This window comes from Myotis davidii, unplaced genomic scaffold, assembly GCF_000327345.1.
Source record: "Myotis davidii unplaced genomic scaffold, ASM32734v1 scaffold198, whole genome shotgun sequence".
Classification (NCBI taxonomy): domain Eukaryota; kingdom Metazoa; phylum Chordata; class Mammalia; order Chiroptera; family Vespertilionidae; genus Myotis; species Myotis davidii.
Genome location: NW_006291485.1, coordinates 666,925 through 679,180, shown reverse-complemented (window position 1 = coordinate 679,180; position 12,256 = coordinate 666,925). Strand labels below are relative to the sequence as shown.

Here is a 12,256-nt window from a genome sequence, read left to right as displayed (position 1 = left end):
TGGGTCCTGCTCTGTGCGTGACAGGGGGTGGCGCCGCAACCTCCCCATCGACCCTGCCTTGAGTGTGACAGGCAGTGGTGCCCCAACCCTCCAATCGCCCTACCCTGAGCATGACTGGGGGTGGCATCGCAACCTCCCGATCCGCCCTGCTCTGTACATGACAGGGGGCAGTGCCCCAACTCCCTAATCGGCCCTGCTCTGAGCCTGACCAGGGGCTGCACCTAGGGATTGAGCCTGCCCTCTGCCACCTGGGAGCGGGCTTAAGCCAGCAGGTCGTTTTCCCCCAAGGGGTCCCAGACTGTGAGAGGGCACAGTGGGGCTTAGGGACACAGCCCCCACCAGTGCACAAATTTTTGTGCACCGGGCCTCTAGTCCTATATAATAAAAGGCCAATATGCAAATCAACTGAATGATGGAACGACAGGTTTCTATGACATGCACTGACCACTAGGGGGAAGATGCTTAACGCAGGAGCTGCCCCTGGTGGTCAGTGTGCTCCCATAGGGGGAGCACCACTCAGCCAGAAGCCAGGCTCATGTCTGGCGAGCACAGTGGCGGTGGCAGGAGCCTCTCCCGCCTCTGTGGCAGCACTAAGGATGTCTGACTGCTGGCTTGGGAGCGGGCCTAAGCCATCAGTCTGACAACCCCTAAGGGCTCCCGGACTGCAAGAGGGTGCAGGCTGGACTAAGGGGACCCCACCGCCCCCCAAGTGCATGAATTTCATGCTCTGGGCCTCTAATATATATTTGTAATTTCCAGACAATTGCCAGGCATCTAATAAGTGCTTCCTAAGTATCATCTGTCGTTATTATTATTACCATCATTATTTTCAAAATCACCTTTGATCTCTCCTGCTATCCCATCCTATAATGAAGCTAAGTTGCAGTACCACTGGTTGGGGCACAAAAAGTACCAAACAGTTTATTCACAAAGCTGTACAAACTACACAGTGTGTGGGGCACGGAGGAGAGATGCCCTGGGACCCTGTCCACACAGGCTGCACCCCCGGCTCCTTTCTGCAGGAGAGTAGAGGAGGGAACGCCTTTACCCGCCATGGCTGGTGTTCTGACTGCTGGGTTTGCAATGAGTCCCTCTGCTTTTCACTAGCAAACATTTTATTTCCTCACCTGCTCTTTGTGATCACCTAGAACAGGGATGGGCAAACTTTTTGACTCGAGGGCCACAATGGGTTCTTAAACTGGCTGGAACAAAAGCATGGATGGAGTGTTTGTGTGAACTAATATAAATTCAAAGTAAACATCATTATATAAAAGGGTACGGTCTTTTTTTTAGTTTTATTCATTTCAAACGGGCCGGATCCGGCCCGCGGGCCGTAGTTTGCCCATGGCTGACCTAGAATCCCACACCCCCAAAGTGAGGAGGACTTCCTTCTTACTGTGCATCTTGGGGACCATATTAGAATGTCAGTTCATAGAAAGGAAGATTGGGTTTCTTTTCTCATCAATTCCATGCACCAAATCCAATAAGGGACCAGCCCACAAGAAGGAGGAGGAGGAGGGAGAGAGGAGGAGGAGGAGGAGGAGGAGGAAAAGGAGGAGGAGGAGGAGGAGGGAGAGAGGATAAGGGGGAAGAGAAGCAGCAAACTTTTCAGTTATGCCAAAGGCTGGCATGTTTCAACCCACCTCAGCATCTCAGATGCTCTGACGGTCAAACTGAGGGACCAAAGGGGCATCTGTCACGTGGAGGGCGGGAACCAAATCCAAGAACATTCTACCCATCACCCAAAGGACCGATTCAGGAAATAAAGAACAGGAGACTGGGAATAAATGTTTCATTGGTCATGATGATCAAAAGATGATGGTTAACACGCACACACTCAGACCTCATCCCATCTGTTGCAGGGCTGAAGCAACACCTCTGGGACCCCCCACCCCCTTGCAGGTGGCCACACCCTGCAGCCGCTGCCCCACTCAGGACTCTGCCCTTCTCTCAGACTTCTGCTCTGTTTTCAACTTCTCAACATGGTGCCTGGACTTGACCTGAGTCTGCGGTGGGCAGGGTTGCAATGTCCATGAATCCTTCTCCATCTCCCTTTCCCACCTCTCTCCTCTCCCCTCTCCCACCCCATCATTGTTCCCCAGAAACAAATAGGATGGCTTCACTGATCAATTCTTTACATGTACAAACACCAAAAGCAGAGGGAACACCCCTGGTCGCCCCCCTCCCCCCAAACCCCAGTGCTGCGAGAGCAGCCAGCGGCGGGCGAGCTGCCTCGGGAACGCGGAGCTGCTGGAGCTGTCCGGCTGTTCTGGAAACTTCTTTGGCCTCTGGGCTTTACCTGGAGGCCTCTTCCTTCAGCTCCTTATTTTTCCGCACCTCTTCCGCGTGCTTGTCCTGGGAGGGAAGGGAAGGGAAAGGACAGGTTACACCTGAGGGGATAAAGGGAGGGACAAGAGAACCCAAAGCATGGCCACCACCGGAAGTGAAGCGCAGGGTCTCAAAGAGTCCTGAGAAGGGACAGAAGGTGGCAGGTGAGACTGGCAGGAGGCCCGTGAGTGAGTCTGCTGGTGTGGCCCCAGGTGGTTCACTGACTGGGGCCAACCTCCCCGGGGGCCCACCTCACAACGACCCCGGTGCCCACCAGCCTCTTCCTCCCTTACCTGGCCATCCTGGGGTTTGCACTGAAGATGCTACTTGACTTAATAGAAGCAGCCACTCAGTGTAGCTGCTAAAGGAACGGGCAGAGCAGAGGTGCCTCGTTGCAGGTGTCCCCTACACGCACCTTGACTGCCACTTTCATTTCTTGTCTGTCTCCTTAGGAGAGTTGTCTGGCCCCCTGGGTGGAAGATGAGGGCTCTTCAAGTCTAAATGGACTGAAGAATTCTTGGAAGTGCTGTCCAGCTCCAATAGGCGAGCTTTCTTACAGGTGTATTAAGAGGACCCTCTTTTGCTTCCCAGCATGATGAAGCCACAAGACGGGCCCTGACTCCAGAGGCCTCTGAGCTGGTGACTGTGACCAGCTCATGTCACTGATCAGGCCGAGCTCTCTGGTCTTTAAAGAGAGGGGGCACGCATGGGAAGCTCCTTTACCGCTAGAATTCTGCGATTTTAGTGTTTACCTCTAGGGCTTATCGTTACAACTCATTCACTGGGCACAGATCCGGGTCCTCTACTGGGGGACTTCCTTGTGGGCAGGGAGCATGCCCTGTTTGTTTTTGTATTTTCCCCTCCTGTGGCACCTTGCTCATGGTGGGTGCTCAATAAATATTGTCACTGCCAGACCCTGGCATCCATCCTGATATCATCACACCCAGATATCAAGAAGCAACCTAGAACACGCCCACTAGGATATATCTTAAATTACCAATCTGTCCCTGCAGAGGCCCTAGAATTTTCCATGGTCCTAGGTAAGTATGGGGAGGGGTGCATCTAAGGCCGTGGTTCTCAACCTTGCTATGTTACCAGCATGACCTAGATAGAATGCTGAATTGCAGTCCTCAGGCACCATCCCTAGAGAAACAGCATGAGTAGATCTAAGATATGACCCCCGTACCTGTAGTGTTAAACCTGGCACCAGGTGAGTCTGGTGCAGGTGGTCAATGACCCCACACAAATACTGACACAGGCATTGTTGAAGGTGTCCCTGGCCGGAGCCGGGGCAGAAACCACACGTCCACCTCTTTCCTTCATTAGTGGGCAAGGTTGAATAGAGGTCAAGATCCCAGAGAAGTGAGGCCCACTCGAATGTCAGCTCCAACATCTTGCTTCTTTGAGTCTTACCCGACTTCCAAAGCTATTACCCCGGAGTCTGGGTCTTCCTAATCTCTCAAAATCTACCTCCATGTCCAGGTGAGCTCCCTGGGCAGAACCCTAGGTTTCTGGACTCCACTTCCTTGGCCTCCAATGACCCCCTGTCTCTGACAAAAGGCCAGCAGGACAACCGGGTGCTGGTTTCCCTGCCATAAACATTGAAAGAGCCACCTGGATGCAGAGCCAAAGAACTGGGTTCCCATCCAGCTGAGTGGCTGTGTGCCACTGGGCAAGTCACTTGACCTTCTCTGACACGGTTTCCTCTGACACAGGCATTGTTAAAGGCTTTCGTAAAACAAGGATAAGATCTGTCCTGCTTACCTCATGGACTGGTTGTGGAAAGAGGGGTATGATGAAATAAGGAGTGTCGGACAGTCTTTCAAATACCATATCATGCTCTAAGCCTCAATCATTTCTTCTCGGTTTGGCCCGAGAGCCATGCCTCATCCTATCCCAGTCCCAGATTTTTTTTTTTTTCCTGCAAGAGTTTGCTCCTAGCCATCCGTCAACAACTGGGGAAGTTTGAAATTAGACAAGAGCACTTCCCTCCTACCTGGTACATAACGGAGGCCTTGCTGCCCCAGAAATATAAGAGCAGAGGGGCTGCCACATGCCGGCCAACTGCAGGGCCTACGGGACATACAGATCCCCTGTGTAGAAACTAGATCTTTCTAGTAGCTGTTGTGAGGGAGCTAAGACTCTAGGTGGACAGGCAGGAAGGAGTGGGGACCACGCTGCTCACCATGGGACGAGGCCACCGATCGGGTCCCGGGAGTCACCGCGCAGCAGGCGGCTCCTGGAAATAAAACACAGAGCTGGAGCGCTCCCAGGAGCTGCAGGAGAAACTGGGGCAGCCTTGAGACGCAGGAAACAAGGCCAACGTGTTCTTAGCAGAACGGGCTGTTATTCTGCTGACACGGAGACCAACCTCAGCTTCTCACGTTTCTCATATTTAGGTGACACCATTTGGTTTATTGACAAAAGGCAGCATATTGGAAAGACTCATGACTCCCTCGGTCTGTATCAATAGAGTTGGGAAGAATCATGTTTCCTGCTTAATGGGCAGCTCAGGTCATCGTGCCCCTGGCTGAGAGCCAAGAGCTCCAGTCAGCATCTCTCATTGAGTTGAATTGGTCCATTCAAGGATAAAGCCAGGCGTGTACAGCGGCTTGTTTATTCCTCCTCCCTTGCGTTCTCTAGATGATAAGAACTTGAATCTCCCTGAGACAATGAGAAAGTTCCACTGTGTGGCCATGCAGCACGTCCTCCAAGGAATTCCAAAGCTCCACGTACGTTTCTTGCCTATGACATCCCAAACCATCCCTCGGAACTCGTTAAGGACCCAGCCTAGCGGAATATCCCCATTCCTGCCGCAGGCTGCCTGCTCCCGGAAATGACGAATAGGTCTATGACACTTGCCATGGACGGAAGACCGTGTCCTAGGAGTCTCCTCTCTGGTCAAGGCCACTTACCTTCTCTTGCAGCCGTTCCAACATGGCAGCAAGGTGGGCCTCCCGGTTCTCCTTATTGGATTCCATCTTCTGGGCCAGCTTTTCTTTAGCCATCTTGATGAAGTTATTGTTCTCCTCGATGGCCTTTTGGATCACCTCCCGCTCGTGTTCCCGTTTCTCGGCGAGGTGCTTCAGGAGCTCAGCTTCCTGGTACTAGGGACGCACAAAGGGAGAAAGAGACTCTTGAAGGTGAGCACGCCGGGGATGTCTTTATCGTCTGACTTACAAGCTCCACACCCGGAACACATGCCTCCCTGAACTTGGTCCCCAGCCTACTTCCTAGATTCTCCACCGTACCGTCAGTTCTCTTTTCCTCATGGCCATCATTCATTCATTCGTTCATCCATCCATCCATTCATTCAGGCATTCACAAATACTAAATGACCATATACTATGTGCCAGGCACTCATCTACCAACTTGGGAAAGAAAAAAGCCTAGTAGAGAGAACAAACATAAATAACTCAAACCAAACTAGCACGTGACATATACCCTAAGAGGAATCCAAGGGAAGAGAAGATTATTTTCTGTGTGAAAGATGAAGAGAAACTTACACAAAAATTGGCATCAGAGGTGGGCCATGAGAATCAATAGGAAACAGCACACACACCAGGGGGCCTTCTTCCCCCTCCCCAGTGAAGGAGCCCCTTTTTTTACTTGTCTAGTCTTTTCCTAAATCCTTATTGTTTGTCCACGTCTTACTCTTGTTGCTGTGCATGTCCGGCCACCTCTTGGAGGCAGGTAATGCAGTGCCTGAGCCCCCTAACCAAACTGTAAGCTCCTAGAGACCAGGGACGTTTACTTCTTGTTTCTCTCCATGACGCCCCATTCTCTGCCCTGGGGATGGGAAGTGCTGTCGACATATTTGTAGGTTGATGGTGACCTGACCCCAGCTCAGAGCCACCACCTGTCTTCTCCAGCTCCTTCCCCCTCCTGCTGAGATGGAGGGGAGAAAGGACAGCACTTACCTTCCTCCGCTCTTCAGCTGCTTCTAGTTTCTTCTGTATCTCTTCCAGCGATGGGTCTCTTCGCCTGGGGAGGGAGGCATTGAACTCGGGCACCCCATCAAAGGAGGGCGGCTTCAGGATGACTTCAAAGGACTGGCCGGAGGTGCATTTGTTCAGCTCGATGACTTCCATGTCGGAGATCACACACCAGTTCAGGTCTACCGTGTCAGCTGCAGAGAGAAGAAGAGGGGCTGCTCACCCCCTGAAGACAGCGTGGGCACCCGTAAAGCACACACACATGCACACATCTGTGGGAGACCTGGGTGCCCCAGGCAAACCAATGGCCAACGTTCTGGGTCTGTCCTCAACGGGGCACCTACGTTCCGTGGGCTCTGATGGGGCTAAGGAGAGGGTAGCCACAATGAGGGCTCAGGCTCCAAGTTTAAGGTCCCAAGATTTGTGATTCCTGACAATGGCTGTAGCAACGGTGTTTGCTGCTGCCACAAGGCTCCTCCCATAGTTGAGCTCTTGCTCAGATGGTCATCTATGGTGGCCAACAGTGTGCACTTACCCACCACCCACCACCCATCCACTCTGCACTCCTCCTCCCACTACCAGTCTGATGGCTCAGCCTGTTGACACCTCTCCCCCTCTCCCTCCTACCCTGCTCTCTTCTTTCTCTCCAGTCAGCACTGTCTTTCCGCTGGCTTTGATCTTTTCTCCTACACTGTCTCCCACACCAGCCTAAACAACGGAAAAAAACATTCTCAGGTAACCCAAACACCCCCATCTCTCATTTTCAGACCAAACCCATCCCTTCCTTTAACCCCAGGAAATTAGGAGGTGACTTGTGCTCTGACCACCCCCAGTCAGGATGTGGCCATTCAGTGCTCCCTGCCAGCACCGAGGGACACCTGTTCAAGGACCCACCAGCATGGCTATCACAGAGCCTCCTTGGGCAAAAGTCCTCTTCCCACCTCTGGGCTCTCCCCCAGTAATCCCTACCCTTCCCGGAGGAGGCTTGGCAACTATGGAGTCTACGGATGTAAGCCTGTCTTGCCTCCTCTTCCAGGCTCGGTGTTCCCTGAGGGCATCATCTCTGCTTCACCTCTGCACCCTCCACAGCATCATTTAAGTGAGTGAACAAAAGCTGAGATCAAGATCACTCTGCACAAGGGCCTGCGTCAGACCTTTGCCTGCTGCCTACTCCCCAGGCCCAGCCCCACGCCTGCCTTCACATGGTGCTTAGACCCTTGGAGTCAGCTGTGGTGATTCTATTGGTCCTGGGAAAGCAATGGTGATGTGGGGGACAGAGGTTCAGGAAACTGGGGTGGGGGTGCTGTACTGTGGCTGTGAGCCACAGGAACCCTCCACCCATTACTTTCCTAGCGGTGGCCCTCACTTACCTTCATAGTTATAGGATGACTTATTCAGGGGGTCGGCCAGGAAACAGGAGCAGAACAGAGACACCAGCGGGAGCTCCTTCATCTTTTCCTTGTAGGCTGTGGGAACACCCGCAGGTGAAGACGGCCGCCCTCCCCTAGTCTCCGGGCCAGCAGCTGTGGGAGTCTGGATGCCCCAGCATCAGGGGGCACCGGGCTCTGCAGAGGCACCCAGACCCACCCCTTGGCTGGGGACCCAGCCCCCTTTGCCCCAAGCGGCCCTGTTTAGGACTCCTGTGTGTGATTTGGACCCAATTCTGCCCACCTACTAGAACCTGAGCCTTCCAGAGCACGCAGATGACACCATCTTTTCCTTAGCACATCGTCCCCTTCCTAGTGCCGAATAGAAAATGGTCTCAGGGAAAGACCCCACGCACCAGCCCCACCCAGCCAGCCATCCAGGACCACGCTCTCTAGCTCCCCACAGGCACCCAGGGTTCTCCATTTCTTATGCTCCAGGCAGTGTTTTCCTGGAAACACGGGAGGTAAAGAAGTGGGAGAAAAAGCTCACCTTCCCTGACCTTCCCAGTGCAGTGGTCACAGCCAGAGGGGCTGATGTCCATGAGAGCTCAAGGGGTACCCCTACCACTGTCCAGTCTTTCTGTGTCTGGGAGGTTTTGAAAACCAGAAGGTCACAGATCATAGCACACCCCCCCCACCCCTGGCATGTGTTCCTGGCTTGGTCCCCTCCTTCAGGCGCTCTCAGCTCTCAGCTAATGCCCAGCGCGATGCCTGGGCACTCTCCTCCTCATTTCCTTTTACAAATTGAAAACATAATTGACTTAAAAATACTACACATGGCCCTAGATGGTTTGGCTCAGTGGATAGAACATCGCCCTGCAGACTGGAGGGTCCCAAGGTTGATTCCAGTCAAGAGCACATGCCCAGGTTGTGAGCTCAATCCCCAGAGGGGGGCATGCAGGAGGCAGCCAATCAATGATTCTCTCTCATGATTGATGTTTCTATCTCTCCCTCTCCCAAATCAATAAAAATATATTTAAAAAATAATACATGTGCATGGCAAATCCTTTTTAAAGCACACACACACAGAAGAGCAAAAGGAAGAAGAACTCAGTTGCGATCCCACCCACCGTCTAGAGATAACCTTTTGCAACCTTGGGTGTAATTCTTTTATCTTCTTCTGTGCATATGCAGGTACCTACATGCGTGTACAGAAATAACCTGTGCTGTGGTGCCCCATCACATAAATAAGTTTGTACCTACCAGCGAGGGTCATGTTTTCTGGAAGGTGAGAGCTGAATCTGACTGAGGGCCACAGAGTAGGTCTGTCACCAGCTCAGGACGCTGTTACAAACCGGAGAAAAAGAGTATTTTACCACTGACAGGTTATTTGCACAAGGAAGCAGGGAGGGAACCCCAGGAGGCGCCTCATCTGCTCCCACCTCCAGGCCCTCTCCACACACCAACCTTTCCCACACACCAGCCGCCGCCTCCGCACAATCCAGTCAAGTTCAGTTTGGAGGCACCTGTGATGATTTCGGAATGGTTTCCCAATCTCAAGCCCGCCGAGAAGGCAGACATGGGTTTCCCCAAACTGTATGGATCAAAGGTTGTCTGTCTCCCTGCGCAGCTCTTTGGCTTGGCCCAAAGCAAGGGTTAGGGTAGAGACAAATCCTAAATCAGAATTACCTTGGAGAGGTTGGCAAAATAACTGTGGTGCTTCCCCATGACCCGTTCTCATATAGGAGAGAGGGAGTTGGACAGAAGATGCCAAAAGAGCTCTCCAGGTGCCCTCTCACTCCCTCCCCGCAGGAACCACTGTCCTAAGCACTCCTCAACCCCACTTAAGACAACCCCAGACTATGAGAAGAACAAACGTTACTAAGGAATAATGACATCAAAATGTAGTGCAGAGCCCTATGGTTTGGCTCAGTGGTCAGAGCATCAGCCTGTGGACCGAAGGGTGTTGGGTTCGATTCCTGGTCAAGGGCATGTACCTCGGTTGCAGGCTTGATCCTGGGTCCTGCTCAGGGTGTGTGCGGGAGGCAACCGATTATGTGTCTCTCTCACATTGATATTTTTCTCACCTCCCTCCTCCCTCCCTTTCTTTTTTTCTTTTTTAATATTTCTTATTGATTTCAGAGAGGAAGGGAGAGGGAGAGAGAGAGAGAGAAACATCAATGATGAGAGAGAATCATTGATCGGCTGCCCTTGCATGCCCCCGACTGGGGATCGAGCCCGCAACCGGGCATGTGCCCTGACGAGGAATAGAACTGTGATATCATGGTTCGTAGGTCAACGCTCAACTACCGAGCCACGCTGGCTGGGCCTCCCTCCCTTTCAATCTCTCTAAATATCAATGGAAAAAATGTCCTCTGGTGAGGATTAAAAAAAATAGAAGTAGTACAGAGGTGGTAATCGGTGTGCGGGATTACTGTGGGAGCAGAGATGATGGACGGTATACTCCGCACCAGGCCTGGAGAGCCAGATAGGGTTCTCTGGTGTTAGCAGCACACAGCAGAGTCTTAAATGATAAGTCAGAATTGGCCAGGAGATGGCAGGGGGGCATTCTGCCAAGGAACAGCACAGATAAAGGGTGGAGGTGGGAAAACTTGGTCTCAAGTGACCTCAAGCCCGCTGATGCTGGACCAGAAAGTGTGAAGGAAGAAGAGGTGGAGAAACAGGAGAGGTGGGGAGGGAGCAGACTGGGGAATGTCTGGGGACAGTCAGTGACAGGGCTCCACTGAAGGCTACTGTTGGGTGGAGAAATAGCCAACAGTGAGTGGCCATCATAGGGACCACTCGTTCCTTGGCTACCGTGATGGTTAACTTTTGTGTCAACTTGACTGGGCTAACGGATGCCCACAGAGCCGGTAAACATTCTTTCTGGATATGTCTGTGAGGATGTCTCTGAAAGAAATCAGAATTTGAATCAATAGACTGAGTAAAGATCGCTCTGATCGATGAAGGTGGGCCTCACACGGCCCATTGAGGGCCAGATAGAAAAGGTGGAGAAAGGGCGAATTTGCTCTCTCTGCTTGAGTTGGGACTTCCATGTTCTCCTGCCTTAGACTTGGGAGCTCCTGGTTTTCAGGTCTTCTGACTGGCCTGAATCACACCAGCAGCTTTCCTGGGCCTCCAGCTTGTAGACGGCTGATCGTGGGCCTTCTTGGCCTCCGTAATTGCATGAGCCAATCCCTCATAATAAATCTCTTTCTATGTATCTCTATATATCCTATTGGTTCTGTTTCTCTGGAGAACCCTGACTGATACAGACGCCCTCAGTGCTCACTGTGCCAGCAGAGGGTGACATGAGCCAACAGCTTCCCTGCCAACATCCTCACAAGACAAAGGACCCTGAGACTCACTTAGCACCCCTTTCCTTCCTTAATGAAGTGTTTTCCATCTGGGAGCCAGGTCTGTACTGACTGGGGATGGGCAGGGAAGCCACGGGAAGCATTAGGCTCAGCTCCAGTTTTAGGGCTCAACCAGCGAGGAGTCAAACACAGACTTCAGCTCTCTTACTACCTGTCACTAGTCACGTCACATGTCTAACTCTGCTTTCCCCATCTTAAAGCTTCAGAGTTTTATAAATTAGATGAGAAAAGCGTAAGTACAGCATCCAGCCAAACTGAGGTGCTTCATAAATGTTAGTTTCTGTTCCTTGGCCTTTTCCTCAGGGTGGTTACCAGGTGCCACACGCCGGCTTCAGAGTCGTGGCTTCTGGTTCCCACCGGCCCTGCAGACACTGTCATCCCCATTTGCAGATGAGGAGATGGAGGCTCAGAGGGTCCATGTGGCTAGAAAGCAAAAGAATGGAGATTTGAAGCCGGGTCAGCTACTCCTGAAGGGCTCTACTCCTGCAGCGTCTCCTTATGCTTCAGAGTCAGAGGCCCTGCCACGCCCCTCCCAGTGCAGCACAATGGGCCTCTCTCCTCGAGTCAAGCGGATCCTGACAGTACCAGCGAGTCTCTGAACAGGGAGCAGGCCTCTGAGCCTGGATGCGACATCCGGAGTCATGAGCCTCCATTCTACACCATCTCTGCTCATGACTCTGCGGATTGTGAAGGCAACTGGTAGAGTGAGCGAGCCCTGCCAGGAGAGGGAGCAGCCTCGGACTTTACCCTGAGAAAGAAGGCGGTTGAGCTGAGCTTTTTCTCGAGGAGCAGGTGCCTGGAGTCAGGGACCATGCTCCTCAGGGTGAGCGGAGAACGGTAATTAAGACCCCACATTTGTGGAGCACTTTGCAGGTTACAGTTTCTGTCACCCACATTGTCCCAGTTGATCTTTGCATGAGGTTGGGCTCGGCTGACAAGAGAGGCATCATCAACTTCATTTTCAGATGAAGAATCTGGGGCTCAGAGAAGTTCAGACTTTTGGCGAAGGTCATACAGCCAGATGAGGGTAGAGATGGTTCTGATGGTATGATCCAGGTCGTCTGATTTGTCCATTCTTCCTTATGGGCAGTGGAAGGACTGGATGTTAACTGCTCATTCTTCCATGGTGCTGAGGACTCGGGAAAAGCCAGTCCGGCTTGAAGATATGATTTAATTAAAATGTGCAATGAGTGCTGCCTCTACTTCGATGGAAGATAGTGTGCTCAGAGTTTTAGGACAGGAAGAACCA

General features: G+C 52.3%; 1 protein-coding gene and 1 long non-coding RNA gene across 5 annotated transcripts in view; both read right to left on the bottom strand.

Moving 5' to 3' along the window:
- Positions 1-897: 897 nt before the first annotated feature.
- Positions 898-1,547, bottom strand: LOC107183237. The gene is made up of 2 exons (XR_001514031.1): positions 1,354-1,547; positions 898-1,144 (listed from the first exon to the last, which is right to left on the bottom strand). It is a non-coding gene; the product is annotated as an uncharacterized LOC107183237 (long non-coding RNA).
- Positions 1,548-1,784: 237 nt separating this feature from the next.
- STMN4 (stathmin 4) overlaps positions 1,785-12,256 on the bottom strand; it is a 23,593-nt gene continuing 13,121 nt past the window's right edge. The window contains exons 2-8 of one of the 4 annotated variants that reach the window (XM_006764767.2): positions 8,894-8,974; positions 7,634-7,729; positions 6,891-6,971; positions 6,249-6,457; positions 5,244-5,435; positions 4,514-4,567; positions 1,785-2,355 (exon numbers count right to left, since the gene is read on the bottom strand). In XM_006764767.2, the coding sequence (XP_006764830.1) occupies positions 4,547-4,567; positions 5,244-5,435; positions 6,249-6,457; positions 6,891-6,971; positions 7,634-7,729; positions 8,894-8,906 (612 nt within the window). In that variant the 5' untranslated portion in view covers positions 8,907-8,974 and the 3' untranslated portion in view covers positions 1,785-2,355; positions 4,514-4,546. The remainder of the gene's footprint in view (positions 2,356-4,513; positions 4,568-5,243; positions 5,436-6,248; positions 6,458-6,890; positions 6,972-7,633; positions 7,730-8,893; positions 8,975-12,256) is intronic. The other 3 variants (XM_006764766.2, XM_006764769.2, XM_006764768.2) reach the window with 3 other exon arrangements.